Raw genomic sequence first — 26,559 nt, forward strand, 5'->3', positions numbered from 1 at the left:
GCATTGGAAACGATAGCAACGATGACAGCACCTGTTTGTATTTAATCTCTTAACGCAGTGCTAATGTGTAAATCATAGGTTGATGACAGCTTAATTAAAGCTTAACGTTGCCACACCTGGTTATTCGATCAACAGGCTATACACGCCAAAATAAAGCGTCAATAGCCATTTTTGTCGGATAATCCATTTCACCGACGACAACATAATTCATCACCCATGTCAAACGTATTTTTACAATTTACAGACACACCCGCGCATAACTGTCCAGGGTTGGATCGTTTCTACTGTCTGCAAACCGGGCGTGGTGACATTCTTTCCATGCCTCTGTCCTTTGATATCCGACATAACAATAGAATCATTTTCTATAGGCAAGTTCCACATTCCGAAAGCGGACATTTTTATGTTTCAAATATTTTTTATTAAACACACACAAGAATGGTGTATAGTTATACAAGACGGGTATACAATTCTTATCTAAACATAATAGAGCATTCAGGAACAACAAGACCCAGAGCCCTGGGTGCAAAACAAATAATACAAAACACGACATACAAAACAAGGACACGTAGAAAGAAAGAGGGAAGATGTCCCCCCTATCCCCCACTTACTTCCCCCCAACTGCTCGAGTGGCAGGGCCAGCACATGCTGCCCAAAGGTAGATTAAAATATTACAGTTGAGAGTGCGTTAATAAGTACAAATTCACAGCGCCGACTCGTCCAAGTAGGAGAGGAAAGGCTGCCAGATTTGATCAAATGTTGATCATTTATTGTTCAGAATATATCTCATTCTTTCTAAGTGTACAGTGTTTGCCAATTCACTGAGCCATAATTTGGTAGAGGGCACTTCCCTCCTTTTCCAAAAAAACAAGATGAGTTTTTTTGCCGAAATGAGACCGTACGACATTAGTTGTTTTTGGTGGTTGGTTAATCCGTTTAGGGACTCAGATACTCCCAGGATTATCAGAAGTGGGTCTGGATCTATTGAAGTCTCCAAAACTTCAGAGAGGATCCCAAAAATTCCACACCAATAACCATGCAAGCTAGAGCATAGGGCAAAGCAGTGGAGTAGTGTACCCTGCGCAGCCTGACATTTATCACATGTGGGGATGTATCAGGAAATATCCTATGCAGTTTAGTTTTGGAATAGTGTAATCTGTGTAATACCTTGAATTGTATGAGACGATGTCTGGAATTAATGGAGCATGTGTGGATATACTCCAAGCTCTCTTCCCAGTCTGCCACAGAAATGTCAGTCCCTAGTTCCTCCTCCCATTTTGCCTTGATGGCATCTGTAGAAGGTGTGCTAACAGATTGAAAAGCATCATTTAGACGCGATATCAGTTTATCTGAGGTGGGGCATATTTTTATGCATCCGTCAAACATAGAAGGTTTAGCATTCCCAAATGTTGGGAGGTGTTTTCTAACGTAGTCTCTAATTTGTAGGTATCTGAAAAAATTACTTCTGGGATGATTGTAAGTTTCCCTCAGCAACTCAAAGGAAGCAAAGGTCCCTTCTATGTATAAATCCCCTATGGTACTTATCCCCAGCTCTCCCCATCGCTCAAAGGTGTTATCAAGGTTAGAAGGGGCGAAGGAGGGATTCCTGGCGACAGGGAGCATGAATGACATTGGTCTAAGCGCCAAAGTGGACTTTAATTTGCTTCCAGATTCGGACTGTGCTATGTATAATAGGATTGTTACAATAAAGTGACATCTCCAGATTGACAGGCGACAAAATCACAGCGCCAATAGAGAAGGGGTGACACTCCTCACGCTCCATACTTAGCCAGCTGGATGACGGAAGTGCGTCATCCAGCAGAAACGTAACAACGCGGAGGTTAGCGGCCCAGTAATAAAATATACAATTTGGGAGAGACAGTCCTCCTTCCATCTTGGATTTACAGAGGTGTTTTTTTACCTATCCTGTGTGTTTTATAATCCCAGATGAAAGGATTGATAATTGAGTCCAGTTGTTTATGAAAGGATTTAGGTATGAATACTGGGACGTTCTGATATAGGTAGAGCAGTTGTGGGAGGAAGACCATTTTGATGGCATTAATTCTTACGAGCAGAGAAATTGGGAGAGTTCTCCAAAATAGTATGTTTACTTTGAGTTTTTGTATCAGAGAGGGGAAATTCTCTTTAAATAGTAAGGAGTATTGTTTGGTAACTACAATTCCTAGGTAGGTAAATTTTTCTGAAGATAACTTAAATGGGAGATGTTCTAGCCAGGAGGTGTTTTGCGACCGTATGGGCATTAATTCACTCTTGTTCCAATTTATTCTGTATCCCGAGAAGGTACCAAACAAATTGATCACATCAAGAATAGCTGGGATACTAGCCTGGGGTTCTGTTACATAGAGGAGGATGTCATCTGCGTATAGGGAAATCTTATTTAGAGTATCTTTAGTATTATAGCCGTGTATTGCTGCATGAGATCTAATCGTCTGAGCGAGGGGTTCGATAATTAGGGCGAAGAGCATAGGCGACAGCGCACAACCCTGCCTTGTCCCCCTGTTAAGGTTAAATCGGGGCGACAATGATTGGTTAGTGCGTATTCTGGCACAGGGGTTCCTGTATAAAAGATGGATCCAATTTATGAACTCATCTCCAATATTACATTTCTGTAGGACCTTGAATAGATAGGGCCATTCAACTTGGTCAAAGGCCTTTTCGGCGTCAAGAGATATGACGGCAAGGTCCATGTTGGGTAACCTCTGAGAATACATAATATTGAAGAGGCGCCTGAGATTGAAGAATGAGTTTCTGTTAGGGATAAAGCCGGTCTGATCCGAGTGGACCGATTTGCCAATTAAAGTGCTAAGCCTGTTAGCCAGAGTTTTTGCTTTTACCCTTTTGGTCTGTATTAAGGAGAGATATTGGTCTGTATTTTTATTTTATTTTACCCTTATTTAACCAGGCAAGTCAGTTAAGAACAAATTCTTATTTTCAATGACAGCCTAGGAACAGTGGGTTAACTGCCTGTTCAGGGGCAGAACGACAGATTTTGGATAGTAACCTTCCGGTTACTAGACCAACGCTCTAACCACTAGCCGCCCCATGTATGACCCTGCCGCCCCATGTATGACCCTACCTCTTCTGGCTCTTTACCCTTCTTATGTATAACTGTAATGAACGCCTCGTCCAAAGTAGAAGGGAGAGCTCCATCATCATTGGCCTGAACCAACATTTTGTGCAGGTAAGGAGAGAGCATGTTGTTGAATGTTTTATAGAATTCACCAGGGTATCCATCTGGGCCCAGGGTCTTGCCACTCTTTAGAGATTTAATTGTTTCTTGAATTTCATCAAGAGATATTTCCTTATTCAGGAAGTTAGAATCTTCCTGGTTCAAGGCAGGAAGATTACAGTCCTCCAAAAATGTTAGCATAATTAAGGGGTTAGGATCCGCTTTAGATGTATATAGAGTCTCATAAAACTGCCGGAATCTGTCATTGATATCTTTAGGGGAAGAGAGTAATTCCCCAGATGCAGATTTAACTTTGTGAATCATTCGGTCACTCACATTTTTTCGAAGTTGTCTGGCGAGTAATTTGTGTGGTTTGTCACCAAACTCAAAATATTTTTGCTTGGCATAGAAAAAAGATTTAGCAATTTTAGCTGAGAGAATCTGATTATATTCAAATTTTAAAGAGGTAATTTTTTTATGTTTCTCCATAGATGGGTGGCTAGCATTCTCCCTATCCAGTAAGTGAATTTGTCCCTCCAGTTCTTCCAGTTTTCCTGTTTCGCCTACTCCTGGCAGCCTGAAAGGAGATGATACAGCCTCTCAGATAAGCCTTCAGTGTTTCCCACAATAATGCTGGGGAGGTCTCTGTGTTGTCGTTGGTATCAAAGAAACATGTAATTTGGTCTTTAAGATATTCACAGAATGTTGGTTCTGTGAGGAGCTGAGGATTCAACCTCCAGACCCTCTCGTTTGGTACAATGTCACCCAATCTCAGGGAGAAGGTGAGTGGACTGTGGTCTGAGATTATAATATCATGATACCTCACATTACAGGTATAGGGGAGTAGTCTAGCATCCAACAAAAAGTAGTCAATTCGAGTGTAAACATTGTGAACATGAGAGTAAAAGGAGTATTCTCTACCTGTAGGGTTAGCGATCCTCCATATATCAAATAAGTTCAAATTTTTTATGTAGGTATTCAATAATTCGCTTGAATAGGAGGTAGGGGTTCACCGGGTAGAGGATCTATCCAAATACTGGTCTAGCACACACTAACCTGGTCCCCTCCAATGACCAGGTTAGTATGGGAGATATCTGGAATCAGGGCAAGGACTCTTTTGAAAAAAGAGGGGTTATCAATGTTTGGCCCATAGATATTTAGTAGAGTTACTGAGTTAGAGTGGATTTCTCCTATCACGATCACATACCGACCCTCTTTATCCGCAAGGGTGGTTTTATGTAGAAAGGGAATTCCTTTCCGTACCAGAATCGCTGTGCCTCTCGTTTTGGCAGAGAAGTTAGAGTGATACACTTGCCCCACCCACCTACACTTAAGTCTGCTATGAGAGTTATTCTTCAGATGGGTTTCTTGCAAAAATATAATATCAGACGAGAGTGCTTTCAGGTGGGCTAGGACCTTGCCCCTCTTAATTGGTTCGTTTAAACCCTTGACATTCCAGGAAGTGAATGTAAGCCCCGCCCTCCTCTCGTTTGTAGTTCCTATGGTGGCCTGCATACCATGTAACTTGATAAAAAGTTAAGAAAACGCACCAAACCATCACGATCAGCATATGTATCACCTACACCTGAGCAGTATCCAACCCACCCCTCCCCCCCTGCAAGCACCTTTACTTCCCACCCTGTTCCCCTAATTTCCCCAACACTTACCCCCCCATCAACCCATATTTAACAGGCATGCACAAACAGGAGAAGAAAAAAAAGGAAAAATAAAAATAATAAACACATTGTCTGGCCGATGCCAAAAAAGCACGGCGCGACCTCGAACAAGAGGTAAAACAAAAATAAAATCCCAACTATACGTTCACCTCTCACTATCCTAGAACTTCTACTAACATATGAACTGAGGAGGCTCCCGCGAATAAAGTGTTCAGTTGGCATCTAATAAACCTAAACAGAATAAGTTGCAACTTAAACATATTGCGCATTTAAGCGTCATCCTGGGTCAATCCCAGAGATAAGCAAGATATAGCCTCAAGATTATATTGCTAAGCACTGCCGGTCCAAAAATAAACCATCCGCAACCAACATAGTCAGCCGTACCTTTACATACTGTGGGTCAGGAGATCGGAACAAGGATTTGCTAAATTAAACGTTCACCCCATTTAAAAAAAAAATTAAAATAAGAAAATCAAATATTTTTATGTATGTATGTATGTATGTATGTATGTATGTATGTATGTATGTATGTATGTATGTATGTATGTATGTATGTATGTATGTATGTATGTATGTATGTATGTATGTATGTATGTGTGTGTGTGTGTGTGTGTGTGTGTGTGTGTGTGTATGTATACATACACACACATACACACATGCATACACATACATACATACCTACATACATACCCACACAAAAAAATCGTATATAAAAATATATATTTAAAGAATATGTATATACATCCATATGCACATATACACATACAAACATTCATACCCCAGTATAACAATCTACACTGATTTAAAATATACACATACATAATACTAAAATACTAAGAGAAAATAGTAATAAAGTACAAATAGTAATTATATGTACGCACACCTACACAGCCATAAGCACTAAAGAGGGCTGGTGGGGCTCTAATCGGGAGAGCGGCCCACGGCTAGACAAAGGCAGAACGGCACAAAACATCAACTTGCTAACCAGGTGTCTGCGTCTGCCCCTTCCCAACCATCACCCCCAGTCCCCTGCAAGCAATAAATAAATGGTATGGTAGTAAGAATAATGTAAGGATTGTAAAATAACAAAACAAATGTGGGGGAATATAAGTATATCCATCCGAAAGTGTCAGTGATCAAACCTGGAAGCACAGGGATGAAAGTGAATTTAACGTTAAATGAGAGCTCTGACCACCCTCCATTGGTCGGCTCAGCGTCCTACATGTTCGGTAGCGCTTGTTGAGCCCGTTTAAATACGGTTTCACCCAATATGGTATAGTATAGATTCGAGTCCATGAGCAGACCCTAACACGCAATGACAAGGCACTCGAACCTGTACGGGGGATTGGTGTATATCCCCGGATAAACTTCTCTGCGTCCAAAACCGAGGAGAGCCAAATCTTCTCACCGGAAGGCGGGGTAATTCTTAGTCTTGCAGTGAAGAGCAAGGCTGGGCGAAGATGGAGTTTGTAGAGTTTGGTCATGACATCTCTGTCGTCGGCGCGATGCTTTGCCACATCGGGCGCATAATCCTCATATACACGGAATGGGTGCCCTTTATGTGACAGGTTGCCCCTCATTCGAGCTTCACGCAGGATAAGATCCTTGGTCTTGAAACTGTGACAACAGATGATTACTGGGCGAGGACGTTGGCCCGGTCCAGGCACTGGGACAAGGGAGCGATGTGCACTGTCCAGGTGGAGATTCGAATCCAAAACATCCGATCCCATTGCATCCTTCAATAGCTTGGCGAAGAAGTCGGTGGGGCGAGAGCCCGCCTCTACCCCCTCTGCCAGACCAACAACGCGAAGGTTATTACGTCTGGATCGGCCCTCCAGGTCTACCACTTTCACAGAAAGCCTCTGCACACTATCCTGCAATGACGTGCATAGCTTCTCTAACTCGTCGATCCTACCAGCGTTGAATTCAGAAGCTTTCTCAAGGTCCACAATACTCTGGCCATGCGAAGCGACCGTTCGAATGATGCTCTCGATTTTGGTGTCCAGTTCAGCAATAGTGGCCTTAAGATCCTCAGCTATAGCAACACGTAGCTCCCCCAAAGCCCGGGTAAGTTCTGTAAGTGTCACGTTGTTGCAGGTGCCTCCCGCCTTGTCTGTCTCGTTGTTTAGTGGGGAGTAGGCCTCCGCTGTGGATTTTTTGTCCTTTGGTCGCTTATTACTCGGCATTTTCATATAAAAAGTTACAATCTTGTATTAGAAAGAAACGTTTGTTGTAAAAAGTGCCATAAAGTAGGTTAAATTAGATTATTTCGCAAAAAAGTTGCAGGAGCCTCTCACGCACAGCCGTTTACTCCGTGCCAGCTCCGCCCCGGACATTTTTAACTAATGCATATTGTAGTATCTGGGATCTAAATCTGTTTATATTAGTTACTGTGCTGTTACTAAGCAGTAATGCATTACGGCAGTGTTACGTTACTACATCAAATAGGAAATGCACATGCGCACTGGAATGCCGGGAACTGTAGAGCTCGAGGGGTTTTTGACTAAACGAAAACTAACTGTACTCCCGTCTCCTGCCTGGTCATTTCTCCACAATACAAATATTACACATATAAAATGCAAATATTAGTCCGTTTAATTACTTACACTTAACCAGTCATATCTAGATTTGGGCCAATGTGGTTTCTGTCTGAGCTTTCCGAGAGCGCCACTTTCTCCTCCGAAGCCGTTGCTAAGTGATAATTGACGCTTCTGTGTTGTGCTCTTTATTTCTGCTAGTTTTCAATACCTAATGAATATGTCCAGTGAAAGCAGATATGCAATTTGTTGACACCACGACACGGTACAGACGTGGAAACACATGTCAATCCATAAAAACGTCCGTTAAATTCCCCCCTCTGTTTTGCTTGTTTACAGCGGGTCATTTCATAGAGGGACTTGTTGGAGGCGCTCTCGTGTTACATCTCCAAAATGTAGAGAATAAAGATGCTGACATGGCAGCCGTTCTAAAAACCGGACAGAACTCTCATCTATGTATGTGTGTGTCTCTGGACTTAACCGTTGTGTGTCATTTCTGAACCGGTGTAGCGACCCAATAAGCATGGCTTCTTCCTGATTTGCACAGGATCCGTTCTAAGCAAAGTTCCGTCGCCCATAGTGACGAATGACGTTGTTTTGATCGCTACGCTGCTCTACCGTTGTATTGCTAGCTGAAGTATCTAATTAGTCAAAGTTAACACCCCCACGGTTTGTCATTGATCAAGGAACGAACGTAACAATTAGCTAGCTAATCAGTCAGATGGTGCACAAGATATGCCACACGTCACAACATATTGTAATGAAACAGGCAGGGAGCAGGCCTCGAACCCTCGACCTTCTAGCCCGAGGTCCGACTGCTCCTGCGGCAGGGTCGATTTGCGCTCTTATAGACCCAGGGTCGTTACACTATTAAGGATTGCTCGTTTATGCCAGCGTAGCTACGTAGTGTACCTACCCATCAAAACAACATTTGTCACTATAGGTGTGTCAGAACCTTGCTAACAAAGGACCCCTAACAAATATGGTAGTCGTGCTGATCAGGAAACCACTAACCATTCTGTTTGATTTGTGAACAGGCATCGGAGGGGGCATCATCCAGCACAACGAGCTGATCCACGGCAGTACGTTCTGCGCTGCCGAGCTGGGTCACATCATGGTGTCTCTGGACGGGCCGGAGTGTATGTGTGGCAGCCGTGGCTGCATCGAGGCCTACGCATCAGGCATGGCCCTGCAGAAAGAAGCCAAGAGGCTCCATGACGGTTAGTTAGAACACTTCTTGATTCTATTTTTTTTAGGTAACCCTTCACTTAAAACGGGAAAAGCAGGTTGCATGGTGGTTATAATGCATTGAACCAGGCACACATTGGATGTCCGTCTTCACCAGGGAGGGATGCAAAGCTTAAAACGGCACGTCTTTTGAAAAAGAGATGTTGATTTAACCACTGGCCTGTGTCTGTTTGGTTCTCCAGAGGAACTGCTGGAGGTGGAGGGGGTGGTGGATCTGAAGAAGACCGAGTTCGTCAGCGCCATCCACCTCATCAACGCAGCCCGCCTGGGCAACAGCAAGGCTGGAGCCGTTCTCAGAACAGGTGGGTCCGCGCTCGTTATGTTGGTTGAACCATCACCTTAAATCAGACCTAATCCTACTCATAAGTTAAATGATGTGGTGCCTGTAGAAAGTCTATACCTCCCTTGGATTTCTTCACATTTTGATTGTTAAAAAGTGGTATTACATTTTGTTGTCAATGATCTACACAAACAATTCAAACATACATGTTTTTTTTTAAATGAATGAAACAAAGCATTAATATACATTGATTAGATAAATCCTCCCCCCTCTGAGTCAATACATATCAGAAACACTTTTTGGTAGTGATTACAGCGGAGAGTCTTCTTGGGTATGTCTCCATAAGAGATTTGCACACCTGGATTGTGCAATATTTGGACATTTTATGTTTTTCACAATTCTTCAAGCTCTGCCAGAGTTTTTGGGATCATTGTTAGGCAGCCATTTTCAAGTCTTGCTATAGCTTTTCAATCAGATTTAACTCAATTGTAACTTGGCCACTGAGGAGCATTCACTGTATTATTTGTTAGCAACTCCAGTGTAGGTTATTGTCCTGCTAAAAGGCGGATTCCTCTCCCAATGTCTGGTGTAAAGCAGACTGAATCAGGTTTTCCTCTAGAATTTCATCCTGTTTCTTTTCATCCTGAAAAACTCCCCAGTCTTTGCCGATGTCAAGCATTCCCATACCATGCTGCAGCCACCACCATGCTTGAAAATAAGGAGGCAGTTACTCAGTGATGTGTTGCTGGATTTGCCCCAAACATAAGGCTTTGCATTTAGGCTAAAACACATTTTTTGCAGTATTACTTTAGTGCATTGTTGCATACATATATACGTTTTGGAATAATTGTATTCTGTATATTTGTATGCTTCTTTTCACGCTGTCATTTATTTGGAGTCACTACAATATTCAGTTTTACTCCCATCACAGCCATTGAACTTTATCTGTTTTAAAATCACCAATGGCCTCATGGTGACACCTCTAAGCAGCTTCCTTTCTGTCCGGCAGCTCAGTTCAGAAGAACGATTGTATGTGTCTGGGTGGTTTCATGCATCATCCACAGCATAATTATTAACGTGAACATGCTTAAAAAGGATCGGAGCATTTTTTTTTTTAATTTTCGCATGTCATTTATCTGAAGCTAGGATATGCATATTCTTGATACCATTTGAAAAGAAACACTGAAGTTTGTGGGAATGTGAAATGAATGTAGGAGAATATAACACATTAGATCTGGTAAAAGATAATACAGAGAAAAAAAATCATTCTTGTTACTTACAACCTCATGCTAATCACATTAGCTCAACCGTCCCATAGGGGGGACGGATATTCAATGTCTAATTTGTATGCCAGCAGCATACCACCCTGCATACCACTGCTGGCTTGTTTCTGAAGCTAGGCAGGGCTGGTCCTGGTCAGTTCCTGGATGGGAGACCAGATGCTGCTGGAAGTGGTGTTGGAGGGCCAGTAGGAGGCACTCTTCCTCTGGTCTAAAAAAAATATCCCAATGCCCCAGGGCAGTGATTGGGGACACTGCCCTGTGTAGGGTGCTGTCTTTCAGATGGGATGTTAAATGGGTGTCCTGACTCTCTGAGGTCATTAAAGATCCCATGGCACTTAGCGTAAGAGTAGGGGTGTTAACCCCGGTGTCCTGGCTAAATTCCCAATCTGGCCCTCAAACCATCACGGTCACCTCAATAGCCCCAGTTTACAATTGGCTCATTCATCCCCCTCCTCTCCCCTGTAACTATTCCCCAGGTCGTTACTGAAAATGAGAACGTGTTCTCAGTCAACTTACCTGATAAAATAATGGATAAATAAAAAGTTACCCATTACCAATCACTGCCCTTCTTTATGAGGCTTTCGAAAAGCTCCCTGGGGCGGCAGGTTGGACTAGTAACCGGAAGGTTGCAAGTTCAAACCCCCAAGCTGATAAGGTACAATCTGTCGTTCTGTCCCTGAACAGGCAGTTAACCCACTGTTCCTAGGCCGTCATTGAAAATAAGAATTTGTTCTTAACTGACTTGCCTAGTTAAATAAAATAAAATCTGTAGTTTAATCTATGCTTGAAATTCAATACTTGACTGAGGGACCTTGGATGTTGTATGTATGGGGGTAGTCATCCAGAAATCATGTCAAGCCTTATTATTTCACACAGTCCATATAACACATTTTTCTTGTGAAATAATTTAGTTTTGCCTAAACAAAGGGGATGAATACTTATGCAATGACTATTTTAGTTATTGAATTATTAATTTGTAAAAAAATATGTAGAATTTTTTTCACTTTGACATTATGGAGTATTTTATGTAGATCAATGACCAAAAATTACAAAGTAGGATTGAAATAGATTGAATTGTAACGCAACAAAATGTGAAAGTTCAAAGCACTGTACATTTATTTTTCCTCAATGACTGACCTGGTTAAATACGTTTGATAAATACGTTTGATCATTTTCATTTTTTCGCTGAAATATGATGCATGACAACAAGATATCAAATGTGACATTGACATCATAGTCTAGAGCCAGTTTGAATCATAGTGCATCTGTATGAAACCCACCCTGTATTTTATAGCTAACCACTCTCCTCTCCCCCATTTCCTCCTCATTCAGCCGGCATGGCCCTCGGAGTGGGCATCGTCAACATCCTTCACGTGGTCAACCCCTCTCTGGTCATCCTGTCGGGAGTGCTGGCCGCCCACTACCAGGCACCTGTCCAGCAGGTCATAGGTCAGAGAGCCCTCACCTCCGCCCAGCGCATCCAGGTCCTGACATCCGACCTCGAAGAGCCCGCCCTACTGGGGGCCGCTAGCATGGTGCTGGACTACACAACCAGGCGCATCTATTAAGAACATTACGGTAATGGATTACACAACAGGTGCATCTATTAAGAACATTACGGTAATGGATACACAACAGGTGCATCTATTAAGAACATTACGGTAATGGACTACACAACAGGCACATCTATTAAGAACATTACAGTAATGGACTACACAACGGGTGCATCTATTAAGAATCATTGGTCAGTTGTCAAGCTCTAGTTTTCATTTGTGGTCCCCAAAGGAGGAGGGACATATCTTGCAATTCCCTGGTGTAGAAAGATTTGCTATTAGCAAATAGAAATGGCTAAGATAGAAGGTAGCATCTACAGATAAATCTGCTCAATAGGGCCTACATCTATGCTGCTGTCCCAGATGGGACAATCTGACATGCACATGCTCTTCCAGCTATCGACTCCTTCGATTGGACGAACCGTTGGCGGTCATTTATTTCAGTTAGACGATGACAAGTTGTGTATTTTCCTAAGGTGTCTTCAGTGATGGTCTAATTTTCAATGTCAACATAATACAATTTCTACAGGGGATACAGTACTTAAATGGTGGTTCTATAAACAACAGTGCTGAAATAGTAGTACTATTAACTACCTTACTGAATTAGTAGTGTGTGTGGATATATATATATATATATATAACAGCCTATACAGTAATATGAGAACAGCCACAGTATGAGTAAATGGTTGGGTGTGTCCAGACAAAAGATGTGACCAAATTCGTATTCATTTATGCTTTACTGGCCATATTTGGACCCTCATAATTCCATGTTTTTGTTACGTCTTAATTCTAAACGTACAATATGTTATTGTTGAAGCCACGCTATGAAAGCAGCATGTTGCTATGACATATTTAACTGTATGTATTTGTCATACCGGGCTGTAAGCACTTTGCGCCACTTTATCTTATTTTGTCTCCATTTTGGGATCGGCAAACGTTACTGCTGGTTTGGAAAACCAAATCAATCAATCAAATGATTCATTACCATTCAATCATTTGAGTTGAGTATGTGGAACTGGAACCAGTTCTGCAACCAGGTGACTTACCCAAGGACCGCTCTCTCTCTAGGACCGCTCTCTCTCTCTCGGACCGCTCTCTCTCTCGGACCGCTCTCTCTCGGACCGCTCTCTCTCTCGGACCGCTCTCTCTCTAGGACCGCTCTCTCTATAGGACCACAGTTACGACCTACCCTCAAATGTAATGCCTATGCTATGTATGTCATTGTTGTCTTGACTGTGTGCTTCAATTGAAGGTGTGCTGCCAAATCACTTGTATTCACTATCATTCTTTGTTTTGTTTTATGTGCACTTTTTTGTTGTTGTCTTGATCTGTCATATTTGAAGGGTTTACTGTGTACAAATCAGTCATGTGATTATCCCGTTTGTGTATTTCTGTTTTTGATCATGTCATGGATCCTGAAGCTTTTTTATTTTACTTCACTTGGGTACTTAGTGACACCCACCCCTCAATGCAATGGGTATTTTACACATTAAAAACACACAAGAAAATGTCAGTTTCAGATGGGTGGATGGATTAATATGATTCATTAGATGCTATTCATGGTTTTAGGTGTGGCTGAACAAAGCTACATCGTAAACACACCACAGGGCTTGGCGGAGTGCCAGTCTGTTTGTACTATCGTAGGGTTGAACTTTAATGTCCCTGAGGGAAAATTTGGCTTAAATCCAGTACTGCTGTATAAAAATAAACACTGAATATGAAATATTTTAACATAATACAACTCACTTTCCCATGTCATACACACCTTATCACTCATTGTCATCACAATCAGTGACGTTTTAGTGTATTATCTGCCACAATTCCCTTGGTCCACATCCTGAAAAATTTACCATCCAACTGCGAGAGAAACTGAAATAAAATCAGATTCCAAACCAGAATGGCTGATTTTTCCATATCTCCAGTACAAAATGTTTGGTCATTTCTCATCAGGTTTTGCACACTTTTACTGTACAGAAATTGCAATCTACTTGGTAAAGTTTACATATATAAGTATGGTTTCAAATGGACAATTAGTCCTGGGCATTTTCTGTTGTCTGTTTTGACCATGGAAGACACTGGAATCTATACTGTACAACAATATGAGTCTGTAAAGTGTTGGTCCCATGAAACATGAGCTGAAAAAAAGATCCCAGATATTTTCCATAGTAGAAAATGTTTATTTCTCAAACACATTTGTTTAATCCTGGTTAGCAGATTAAACAGAAAAACCCACATGTAGAAGAAACTCATTAAACAGAATGATGCACACTGCACCTTGTGTTGTGGACAATAAAAGTCAACACAATGCCACAGATCTCTCAGGGGAGTGTGCAATTGGCATCCTGACTGCAGGATTGTAGTATGCTCTTCAAGGATGAATCCTGGTTTCAACTGTACCGGGCAGATGGCGTCGGCGCTGTGTGGATGCCCCATGGTGGGGTTATGGTATGGGCAACCAACACCCATGCATTTTATTGATGTCAATTTGAATGCACAGAGATACCGTGATGAGATCCTGAGGCCCATTGTCATGCCATCACCTCATGTTTCAGCATGATGTGGCATGGCCTCTGTATAGGGTTGCACATTTTGGGGAATATTCAGAGGTGGAAAAGTTCCTTGGGAATTAATATTAATATCATTTGAATGTAGATATTTTTTGCATTGGGTATATTTACTATACCATATGGAGACAAACAAACCTTTTACCTTATCATAAGTAGACATAATTACAAATGATTAAATCCTTCAATAGAAAAAAATGTTACGAATTGATACGAATGAGTCGGCTTCACATGGCATGATTTCACTGAACAAAAGAAAGTTAATATTGAATGATCCATCGCATCTCCCAAACACGTTTTCAACATCTATAAAATGATAGTCTAGAAACTAAAGATTTGGTTGTCTTCCTCTCAGGCTTCCATGTCTTCTCTCTGGACCTCCTCAATGTCCACCTCTTGAACATCAGACTCTGAGGCCTCATATTCACTGTCACTTTCCAACCTTGTTGAGGATGGCTCGTTGTCAGACTCAAAAAGCCTCAAATTTGCCCGGGTGGCCACCAATTTTTCAACCCTTGTATTGGTCAGCCTGTTGCGCGCTTTGGTGTGTGTGTTCCCAAACAAGGACCAGTTGTGCTTTGAGGCGGCTGATGTTGGTGGGATTTGGAGGATGATGATGGCAACAGGGGAAAGAGCCTCAGATCCACGGAGTCCCTTCCACCAGGTGGCTGATAATCAAATCAAATCTTATTTTATTTGTCACATACACATGGTTTGCAGATGTTAATGCGAGTGTAGCGAAATGCTTGTGCTTCCAGTTCCGACAATGCAGTAATAACCAACAAGTAATCTAACTAACAATTCCAAAACTAATTTCTTATACACAGTGTAAGGGGATAAAGAATATGTACATAAAGATATGAATGAGTGATGGTGCAGAGCAGCATAGGCAAGATACAGTAGATGGTATCGAGTACAGTATATACATATGAGATGAGTATGTAAACAAAGTGGCATAGTTAAAGTGGCTAGTGATACATGTATTACATAAGGATGCAGTAGATGATAGAGTACAGTATATACGTATACATATGAGATGAATAATGTAGGGTATGTAAACATTATATTAGGTAGCATTGTTTAAAGTGGCTAGTGATATATTTTACATCCTTTCCCATCAATTCCCATTATTGAAGTGGCTGGAGTTGAGTCAGTGTGTTGGCAGCAGCCACTCAATGTTAGTGGTTGCTGTTTAACAGTCTGATGGCCTTGAGAGAAGCTGTTTTTCAGTCTCTTGGTCCCAGCTTTGATGCACCTGTACTGACCTCGCCTTCTGGATGATAGCGGGGTGAACAGGCAGTGGCTCGGGTGGGTGTTGTCCTTGATGATCTTTGTGGCCTTCCTGTGACATCGGGTGGTGTAGGTGTCCTGGAGGGCAGGTAGTTTGCCCCCGGTGATACGTTGTGCAGACCTCACTACCCTCTGGAGAGCCTTACGGTTGTGGGCGGAGCAGTTGCCGTACCAGGCGGTGATACAGCCTGTCAGGATGCTCTCGATTGTGCATCTGTAGAAGTTTGTGAGTGCTTTTGGTGACAAGCCGAATTTCTTCAGCCTCCTGAGGTTGAAGAGGCGCTGCTGCGCCTTCTTCACGATGCTGTCTGTGTGAGTGGACCAATTCAGTTTGTCTGTGATGTGTATGCCAAGGAACTTAAACTTTACTACCCTCTCCACTACTGTTCCATCTATGTGGATAGGGGGGTGTTCCCTCTGCTGTTTCCTGAAGTCCACAATCATCTCCTTAGTTTTGTTGACGTTGAGTGTGAGGTTATTGTCCTGACACCACACTCCAAGGGCCCTCACCTCCTCCCTGTAGGCCGTCTCGTCGTTGTTGGTAATCAAGCCTACCACTGTTGTGTCGTCCGCAAACTTGATGATTGAGTTGGAGGCGTGCGTTGCCGCGCAGTCGTGGGTGAACAGGGAGTACAGGAGATGGCTCAGAACGCACCCTTGTGGGGCCCCAGTGTTGAGGATCAGCGGGGTGGATATGTTGTTGCCTACCCTCACCACCTGGGGGCGGCCCGTCAGGAAGTCCAGTACCCAGTTGCACAGGGCGGGGTCGAGACCCAGGGTCTCGAGCTTGATGACGAGCTTGGAGGGTACTATGGTGTTAAATGCCGAGCTGTAGTCGATGAACAGCATTGTCACATAGGTATTCCTCTTGTCCAGATGGGTTAGGGCAGTGTGCAGTGTGGTTGAGATTGCGTCATCTGTGGACCTATTTGGGCGGTAAGCAAATTGGAGTGGGTCTAGGGTGTCAGGTAGGGTGGAGGTGATATGATCCTTGACTAGTCTCTCAAAGCACTTCATGATGACGGAAGTGAGTGCTACGGGGCGGTAGTCGTTTAGCTCAGTTACCTTAGCTTTCTTGGGAACAGGAACAATGGTGGCCCTCTTGAAGCATGTGGGAACAGCAGACTGGTATAGGGATTGATTGAATATGTCCGTAAACACACCAGCCAGCTGGTCTGCGCGTGCTCTGAGGGCGCGGCTGGGGATGCCGTCTGGGCCTGCAGCCTTGCGAGGGTTAACACGTTTGTTTCAGTTGCAGGCCGTGTCAGTGGCACTGTATTGTCCTCAAAGCGGAAAAAAGTTATTTAGTCTGCCTGGGAGCAAGACATCCTGGTCCGTGACTGAGCTGGATTTATTCTTATAGTCCGTGATTGACTGTAGACCCTGCCACATACCTCTTGTGTCTGAGCCGTTGAATTGAGATTCTACTTTGTCTCTATACTGACGCTTAGCTTGTTTGATAGCCTTACGGAGGGAATAGCTGCACTGTTTGTATTCAGTCATATTACCAGTCACCTTGCCCTGATTAAAAGCAGTGGTTTGCGCTTTCAGTTTCACGCGAATGCTGCTATCAATCCACGGTTTCTGGTTAGGGAATGTTTTAATCGTTGCTATGGGAACGACATCTTCAACGCACGTTCTGATGAACTCGCAGACCGAATCAGCGTATTCGTCAATGTTGTTGCCTGATGCAATACGAAACATGTCCCAGTCCACGTGATGGAAGCAGTCTTGGAGTGTGGAATCAGCTTGGTCGGACCAGCGTTGGACAGACCTCAGCGTGGGAGCTTCTTGTTTCAGTTTCTGTCTGTAGGCAGGGATCAGCAAAATGGAGTCGTGGTCAGCTTTTCCGAAAGGGGGGCGGGGCAGGGCCTTATATGCGTCGCGGAAGTTAGAATAACAGTGATCCAAGGTTTTGCCAGCCCTGGTGGCGCAATCGATATGCTGATACATTTTAGGGAGTCTTGTTTTCAGATTAGCCTTGTTAAAATCCCCAGCTACAATGAATGCAGCCTCAGGATGTATGGATTCCAGTTTGCAAAGAGTCAAATAAAGTTCGTTCAGAGCCATCGATGTGTCTGCTTGGGGGGGAATATATTCGGCTGTGATTATAATCGAAGAGAATTCTCTTGGTAGATAATGCGGTCTGCATTTGATTGTGAGGAATTCTAAATCAGGTGAACAGAAGGATTTGAGTTCCTGTATGTTTCTGTGATCACACCACGTCTCGTTAGCCATAAGGCATACGCCCCCGCCCCCGACTGCCATATTGTATCTCCATCCCAAAGCCCTTGCTTGGAAATGTACTTCGCCAGACTGAAAATACATCATCCAGAAGGATCCTCTTGATGGGGCTGTCCATATCGGCAGACTGTGATATGGCTATTTCTTGGAGAGACTCCTTCCCCTCCAGGAGACTGTCAAACATGATGACATCAACACCACCACAACGGGTGTTGCTGGGTAGCTTCAATGTGGTGCTCTTATTCTTCTCACTTTGCTTGGTGAGGTAGATTGCTGCTATAACTTGATGACCCTTCACATACCTAACCATTTCCTTGGCTCTCATGTAGAGTGCATCCATTGTTTTCAGTGCCATGATGTCCCTGAGGAGCAGATTCAATGCATGAGCAGCACAGCCAATGGGTGTGATGTGAGGGTAGGACTCCTCCACTTTAGACCAAGCAGCCTTCATGTTCGCAGCATTGTCTGCCACCAGTGCAAATACCTTCTGTGGTCCAAGGTCATTGATGACAGCCTTCAGCTCATCTGTAATCTAGAGACTGGTGTGTCTGTGCTCTTGTAGAATACTGGTTGAGGGGTGGACATGATGTAGTTAATTATTCCTTGCCCACAAACATTCGAAAACCCATCAGAGATGATTGCAATACAGTCTGCTTTCTCTATGATTTGCTTAACCTTCACTTGAACTCTGCATCCAGCAAATTAGTAGATAAAGCATGTCTGGTTGGAGGGGTGTATGCTGGGCGAAGAACATTCAGAAATCTCTTCCAATACACATTGCCTGTGAGCAGTTGCGTACACAGCTCGAGCAAGACATTCATCAGCGTTTCTCTGACTACGTTCCTCCATAGAGTCAAACAAATGTCTGATTCCAGGAGGACCATGAGCTGTTGAAATCGTTAAGGTGTCTGATTCATCATTTTCACCTTGAATAGAAGTAGAGGGATTTTTGTCCAGCGGTTGCTTGTTGTGATCGCTAAGGGAACTTTATGCACGTGGCCAGATGATTCTGCAGCTTTGTTGCATTCTTCACATGATTTGGCACAGTATTTGCAAATGTACACCCCTTTTCCTTCTCCATTAGCTGCAGTGAAATGTCTCCACACATCAGATGGTGCTCGACCTTGTCCTTGAAAAGATTAGTAAAAAATGAGTACAAAAAAAATACAATTCCTGTTTACAGATAAATAGTTAAGCAGTTAGATTAAACAACTCCTTTGTATAAATGTTTTAAAATGAAACATGTATGGAAACAGGTGAATTAACACTCAGTCTCAAGCAAGCTAAAACCCACAAAGTAGAAAAAACTAACTAGCAGGAATTGTTAACAAGTTAGAAATGATTTAAATACTTTTCCGTAGGCTACTATTTACTAGATAACAAAAAGTCAAAATATATTCACCCCACCCAGTATTGTAATCAAAACTTACCAAAAGGCATGTAGTCCTTGGCTCAGACAGTGTAGTAGTTGTGGGCTCAATAGCATCTCATTAGTATGCAAGATCTTGAGAATCAGCTGTACATGCAATTCAATTCCATTGAATTGGGGATAGTTTAACCAAAATATGCCACAAGACCTAGAATTGCCTTGTTGCTCCCACAAAAAAAGGTTCACTGTTATAAGCTAACTTTTTTGATGAATTTAAGCAAAATTCCCAGGCTTAACTTCCCATGGAAATTTACCGGAAAGTTTCCGACCCTTTGCAACCCTACCTCTGTTCACTCTTTCTGGAAGCTGAAAATGTCCTTCATTCTCACCAAACATGTCACCCATTGAGCATGTGTGGGATGCTCTGGATCAACGTGTACAACAGGGTGCTCTAGTTCCTGCCAATATCCAGCAACTTCACACAGCCATTGAAGAGTGGGACAACATTCTACTCGCCACAATCAATAACCTGATCAACTCTATTGTGAAGGAGATGTGCCGCGCTGCACGAGGCAAATGATGGTCACACCGGATACTGACTGGTTTTCCTTTTTTTAAGGTAACTGTGACACCAACAGATGCATATCTGTATTCCCAGTCATGTGAAATCCATAGATTTAGGGCCTAATTTATTTATTTAATTTGACTGATTTCCTTACATGAACTGTAACTCAGTAAAATCTAAGAAAGTGTTGCATGTTGTGTTTATATTTTTGTTCAGTGTAGTTGTCTAGAGTCAGACAATTCACCTGAGCAACAGTCAGTCAGACCAATCACCTACCAATGATTAAAGGAAACGTAGCGCTACTGACTGGAATGCCTCCTCTGTTTTCATAGAGGGTGGAATGTGGCCATCAACAATGCCTCTCTCGCGTTCAGCCTAATATTTACTGTTATAGATGTATCACTTGGTTACGGTATGTCTGATCTGAATGAAGGAAATATTCTTATTAAATACTTTTTTCTTTACATAGTTGAATGTGCTGACAACAAAATCACACAAATTATCAATGGAAATCAAATTTGTCAACCCATGGAGGTCTGGATTTGGAGTCACACTCAAAATTAAAGTGGAAAACCACACTACAGGCTGATCCAACTTTGATGTAATGTCCTTAAAACAAGTCAAAATGAGGCTCAGTCGTGTGTGTGGCCTCCACGTGCCTGTATGACCTCCCTACAACTCCTGGGCATGCTCCTGATGAGGTGGCGGATGGTCTCCTGAGGGATCTCCTCCCAGGCCTGGACTAAAGCATCCGCCAACTCCTGGACAGTCTGTGGTGCAACGTGGCGTTGGTGGATGGAGCGAGACAAGATATCCTAGATGTGCTCAATTGGATTCAGGTCTGGGGAACGGGTGGGCCAGTCCATAGCATCAATGCCTTCCTCTTGCAGGAACTGCTGACACACTCCAGCCACATGAGGTCTAGCATTGTCTTGCATTAGGACGAACCCAGGGCCAACCGCACCAGCATATGGTCTCACAAGGGGTCTGAGGATCTCATCTCGGTACCTAATGGCAGTCAGGCTACCTCTGGCGAGCACATGGAGGGCTGTGCGGCCCCCCAAAGAAATGCCACCCCACACCATGACTGACCCACCTCCAAACCGGTCATGCTGGAGGATGTTGCAGGCAGCAGAATGTTCTCCACAGCGTCTCCAGACTCTGTCACATGTGCTCAGTGTGAACCTGCTTTCATCTGTGAAGAGCACAGGGCGCCAATGGCGAATTTGCCAATCTTGGTATTCTCTGGCAAATGCCAAACGTCCTGCACGGTGTTGGGCTGTAAGCACAACCCCCACCTGTGGACGTCGGGCCCTCATACCACCCTCATGGAGTCTGTTTCTGACCGTTTGAGCAGACACATGCACATTTGTGGCCTGCTGGAGGTCATTTTGCAGGGCTCTAGCAGTGCTCCTCTTGCACAAATGCGGAGGTAGCGGTCCTGCTGCTGGGTTGTTGCCCTCCTACGGCCTCCTCCACGTCTCCTGATTTACTGGCCTGTCTCCTGGTAGCGCCTCCATGCTCTGGACACCACGCTGACAGACACAGCAAACCTTCTTGCCACAGCTCACATTGATGTGCCATCCTGGATGAGCTGCACTACCTGAGCCAATTGTGTGGGTTGTAGACTCCGTCTCATGCTACCACTAGAGTGAAAGCACCTCCAGCATTCAAAAGTGACCAAAACATCAGCCAGGAAGCATAGGAGCTGAGAAGTGCTCTGTGGTCACCACCTGCAGAACCACTTCTTTATTGGGGATGTCTTGCTAATTTCCTATAATTTCCACCTGTTGTATATCCCATTTGCACAACAGCATGTGACATTTATTGTCAATCAGTGTTGCTTCCTAAGTGGACAGTTTGATTTCACAGAAGTGTGATTGAGTTACATTGTGTTGTTTAAGTGTTCCCTTTATTTTTTTGAGCAGTGTATATCTAGCCTATATGGAATGACCATATAAACCCCTTGAAACTCAACTTTGGACCTTGACGCTAGTTCCACTGCTTCCCCCCCATTCCTCCCCTCAAATCAGGGACTGATTTAGACCTGGGACACCAGGTGGGTGCAATTAATTAGCAGGTAGAACAGAAAACCAGCAGGCTCCAGACCTCGGTAGTGTTAAAGGCACCGCATTGTCAATCCCACATCTGCATTGGCCGTGCAGTATTTACGTTGATACAGCCTCTGCAGAAGTCAGGGCTTCAATACTTATGGTGCTTCGATGAGCAGTGCAGTTGCGTAGAGCTGTTGGCGTTCTCAAGGAAGTGAGTTGTTTAAACATGACCTTCCGCCAACCAATCATGTCAGTGCGGAGTCCTCCGCATTGTTAAAACATTTGGGAGGCACGCGGCAATGCGTACGGAACTCAATTCGGCCTCTGCAATTGTGTCACACCCTCCATACGGAGCCTCCGACCACATTTTCGGATCAAACAGAAATTGGCTTTAAGAGTTGAATACTCCTGATATAGACATTCCAAATTAGGTTACATTTGTAAAATACACAATAGCTCGTTGCCACACCAAATATACATGAACATAACTAATAAAGCCATTTATTGGTTGAACAGATTCAAGCTCAAATATGTCACTTTCTGACTGGCCACCTCCCAACCAACAGCGTGGCTTTGATCAAAGGTAGGTAACTTCGGTTTGACCATTTGAGATACTACATACTTGAGATGATTGTCCCTGCCCTAACAATGGGAGTCATCCAAAAGGCAGGCGGTCTGCTTCCCGTGGACAGATTTGAACAGGAGAAAACCCCCTCGCTTCACCTCTTCCTCGCTGCCATTTTCACCAGAAATGAATTTGAAGCCAGACATTCATTTTCACCAGATTCTTTTGAACCCAGAGAGAACCCAAGGCCATACAACAAACAGCAAAAGTGGTGGAGGGCCTAAGGGAACACCTAAACATAACTTAATTGAAAACGCAGTATAAAATGTCATTTGTCTCACCTGAAATTTTACTTCCACCAATTGGGTGCAACCATAATAATTTGAATGTCACGGACAACACTTCAATAACAACGTTGACGAAAAAAGTTTCATGTTTTACTGATATTGAAATTGATGGACAATGAACACATTAAGGACAATAATTCTTAACCACAATGTAAATTTATATATTGCATATGTACATAGGTTATAGAGTACATAATACACCACAATGTCTACCAGGGTTGGGGTAACAAGGAAGTACACTGAAATTCTAATTCTCTTCAATGCTTTTCAATTAGCAAAAATTTGATTTGGAATTGTGTACTTTCTGAATTGACCGGAATTTAAATGGAATTGACCCCAACCTTGATGCTTACACACACACACAAATAGATATTTACCGTATTTGATTCGTGGTTCAAATGGGAAAAATGCATAGATTGAAATAGTCACAATAAATGCCACAAGCCGGCTCTAAATGGGTTTCCAACACACTTAATAAAGAGTTTGGTCCTTCAAAGAATAGAAACAAAAAATAAATGCGTATATACTTATTTTGTTCTAATGATGGAAAGGGAGATGGAAGAGAGGAATAATATCAATCCATGAACAACGACGACCTCAGGTAGGTAGATGGGAGGGGGGGAATGATACATTGCGCTATGAGAGGTTGGTTGCAATCTGGGTCCAGAGAGGGTTAGGGTAGAGATACAGCCGTCTCAATTCACCTCCTCTCCCCTCGGCCCCTCAAAGTTAACAGATCTGTAAGGTGAAAAGCGACATGGTAGATCGTGGAAGCTCCACCAAGACACTGCTTTTACGCATCCAGAGCCTTCAGATCTGCAAAAGCTGAATGAATGGTTTGTGCGAAGGGGAGTGGTAGGGCCTGAATTGAGACATCTAATAGAGCGAAGGGGAGGGGGGTTGCGGACCAGAGGGGCCTGCTTGAGGGAGATGAGGACAGAGCGCATGCGGGACACGTCTTTTGCCTGCTTGCTGGACTTTGGGTTGAAGTCGCAGAGGCGCGCCACGCGCTCCCACTCGGTGCCCGGGTTGTTCTCGTCCATGTCCGACAGCATGGCCTCCTCGGCCGCTCTGCAAGGCAACACGGGAGGGGGACAGCGCTTTAGAGAGGGAGGGAGCAGGCCTGGGCCCCAGAGATCAGCAGAGTTTTACAGAGGGCCTTACTGCTGTTTACTTACACACCACCTCCTCCTCCTCCTCCTGCAACACCACAGGGATAGACATGGGGAATCCCCATAGAAATACATGCCGAATGGATCTAAACTACCTGCATGACACATCAATTTGGTAGTTGACAATAACGTAAAAATAAAAAGATTAATTATGAAAATGGTGCCATTTTAGCATGGATTTTCCAGCGTTTTAGTCAAACAGTTTTAGTGAAGTCTGAAACTAAAAACCTTTGCTTGAGGAGGAAGTGTCGAGTAGACAGCAGCGGAGACCCAACTACATTACAGTACATCCAAAAAATAAACATTCTCCGGGTGGCCACATCAAAAACAGATGAAGAGAACAGGGTTGGATAAGATCATACAGCATGCCCCCTATAACCCCAGTCATACAGCTAGCTAGTTACCTGCTTTTCCCTGTCAGTCTCATCAAGGGGTTTTGGGAAAAAACAAGCACAGTTTTTTTGGGGGGGGGACGATTAAAACGCGGTTTGGTTGGTTAAAAATGCAGTTCGTCACAGAACTGGGGGATGGGGGGGGCGTAACTTGCCTTTTGGTTACATTCAAATATTCTCTCAAGATCCAAGTATAGCATTAGCAATATGTTTTGTTTTATGTACTTTATACTTGTGCTTGATAAGTGCGCTTAGTGGCAAGTTCGTTTTCTTTTTAACAACCAAAACCTGGATACCGGAGACTTTGCCATGCATTTTGCTGCGGTTGGAAAGCAGGCCATTTGAAATGCAGCAAACACTTGATATAATAACCATAAGAGACTTTTGATTGTGACATGTCAATCTTCACACCCATACCGAACCCAAAAGGGCATCCAATTCCACTAGAAGGCTTAGCATACATAACTGAAATTAAATAACAATGATAGTGCCACAATCACAATAAGACATTTTGAAATGCAAGCCAGAGGGAATAGCAAAACCCAGACCCAGCCACCCAAGATAGGACACTTCCACTGCCAAAGAGTTAAGAAAATTGAAAGACCCCCTCTATAAACTAGAACACAATATACAGAGCAAAATGGGGACGAGAAGCCAATGAAAATTCACTGTCACAACGAAACTACAGGTACGAACAGGACTAGTGGACCAAACGTATCACAGAAGGGACACCCAGCTTCTAAAATCATTTCAATTGGCAGTGGATTTTGTATACATCTACAGCAGGGCTCTCCAATCCTGTTCCTGGAGAGCTACCCTCCTGTGGCTTTTTAACTCCAACCCCAGTTGTAACTAACCGGATTCAGCTTATCAACCTGTTCATTATCTTTTCTTTTTTTTTTAAAGGGTTGGAGCGGAAATCTACAGGAACAGGGTTGGAGAGCCTCGACTACAATCTAGTCTAATTGTGCACCACTATTGAATATTGTCTTGCCATTTTTCTAGGCTAATATACACTTCTCCCTACTAGGATATTGTCTTTTTGTTTTTTTACTTAACTGGTCTAGGCGGTAGCAAGGATGGTTAATGTGTGTGCTTAAAGGTGCATAGGAAAAGAAACAAGGAGAAACAGATCACAAGTCAGATATATAGAAATGAAAAGTAAATGAGCTTTATGCAGATGACGAAAGCCAGCATGCATTTTCCCAGAGAGAAAAAAAGTCATTTCAGGGGGGGGAGGCAGATTCTTTTTATTTTTCTGTGCACTAAGTGTGCTTAGCTTGCAGCCTTCATCTGCTGTGCCATTGAGTTGGTTGGGTGAGGCAAAAATACGTGCCCCCTTGGTCTCAGTAGCCGTGGGTCTTTGTTTTGGCAGAGACAAGGACGTTTGGTTATATGGGAATCTTTGCTCTTTAGCGATCGAATGAATTCAATGGCAGATAGATACAAGGGCTGCAATACTAAGAGTGCGAGTTGGGCAACAACAGTAGCATGTCATTCTATGGTAGACAGTGGGTTGCTAGTAGCTATTAACAGATTCTAAGCAGATCACATTTGCATGTTTGAAGCAACGGTGTATCCAATGAGCTTTCAGTTTAGAAATACAGACGTACTAGCGACATCAACGCAACAGTTGACTGTCTACATGCAGGGCTCTGCGACAGTATCAGGCTACTGAAAATAGACTTCAACTGTTGAATTTTGTCATAAGTCGCCTCGTACGAGCCTTGGATTGTGCTAGCCAGAAGGAGCCCATCTCCTGTCGCGTGAGGCAGCTGTACAAGTACACCACCCTGGACAGGACGCGAGTCTATTGCAGCCCCCCTCCAAATATACATCTTTAATGCAGAGTCTTAGTTTGACCGTATTTGGTATGACTCGGCCAGGGATCGAACTCCCAACCTTCCAATCTCAGGGCGGACACTCCAACCACATGGCCACCAAGTTGGCGTATTCATTCTTAAAAATTGTAATGACTCTCTCCAAATGAGGGATCCATAGTGTCCGTTCAACATTATGTCAACCAACAGACATTCTAGTACAGTACAATAGCTATTGCATAAATAACTCCTATAAAAAATTTAAACACCCATGTCTGCAGTTATTTGTGCGGGGCGGGGGTGTGGTTATTCTAGAAGTCACTGAAACAGCAGAGATAATGTTGGGATAATGTTGGAAAGAAACGGCCCTCCAACAACATGGTTGCCTTTGCACAGCTTTTCAGGAGCCTTAT

At 43.4% G+C, this 26,559-nt stretch overlaps 1 protein-coding gene across 1 annotated transcript in view; it reads left to right on the forward strand.

The window, feature by feature from the left end:
• Positions 1 to 13,277, forward strand: part of LOC135533565 (bifunctional UDP-N-acetylglucosamine 2-epimerase/N-acetylmannosamine kinase-like) — a 30,285-nt gene extending 17,008 nt beyond the window's left edge. Inside the window, exons 11-13 of the mRNA XM_064960843.1 lie at positions 8,438 to 8,620; positions 8,831 to 8,950; positions 11,544 to 13,277. Of these exons, the coding sequence (XP_064816915.1) occupies positions 8,438 to 8,620; positions 8,831 to 8,950; positions 11,544 to 11,779 (539 nt within the window). The 3' untranslated portion in view covers positions 11,780 to 13,277. The remainder of the gene's footprint in view (positions 1 to 8,437; positions 8,621 to 8,830; positions 8,951 to 11,543) is intronic.
• Positions 13,278 to 26,559: the final 13,282 nt, after the last annotated feature.

The sequence above is a fragment of the Oncorhynchus masou genome, unplaced genomic scaffold (genome assembly GCF_036934945.1).
Source record: "Oncorhynchus masou masou isolate Uvic2021 unplaced genomic scaffold, UVic_Omas_1.1 unplaced_scaffold_2456, whole genome shotgun sequence".
In the NCBI taxonomy this organism is placed as follows: domain Eukaryota; kingdom Metazoa; phylum Chordata; class Actinopteri; order Salmoniformes; family Salmonidae; genus Oncorhynchus; species Oncorhynchus masou.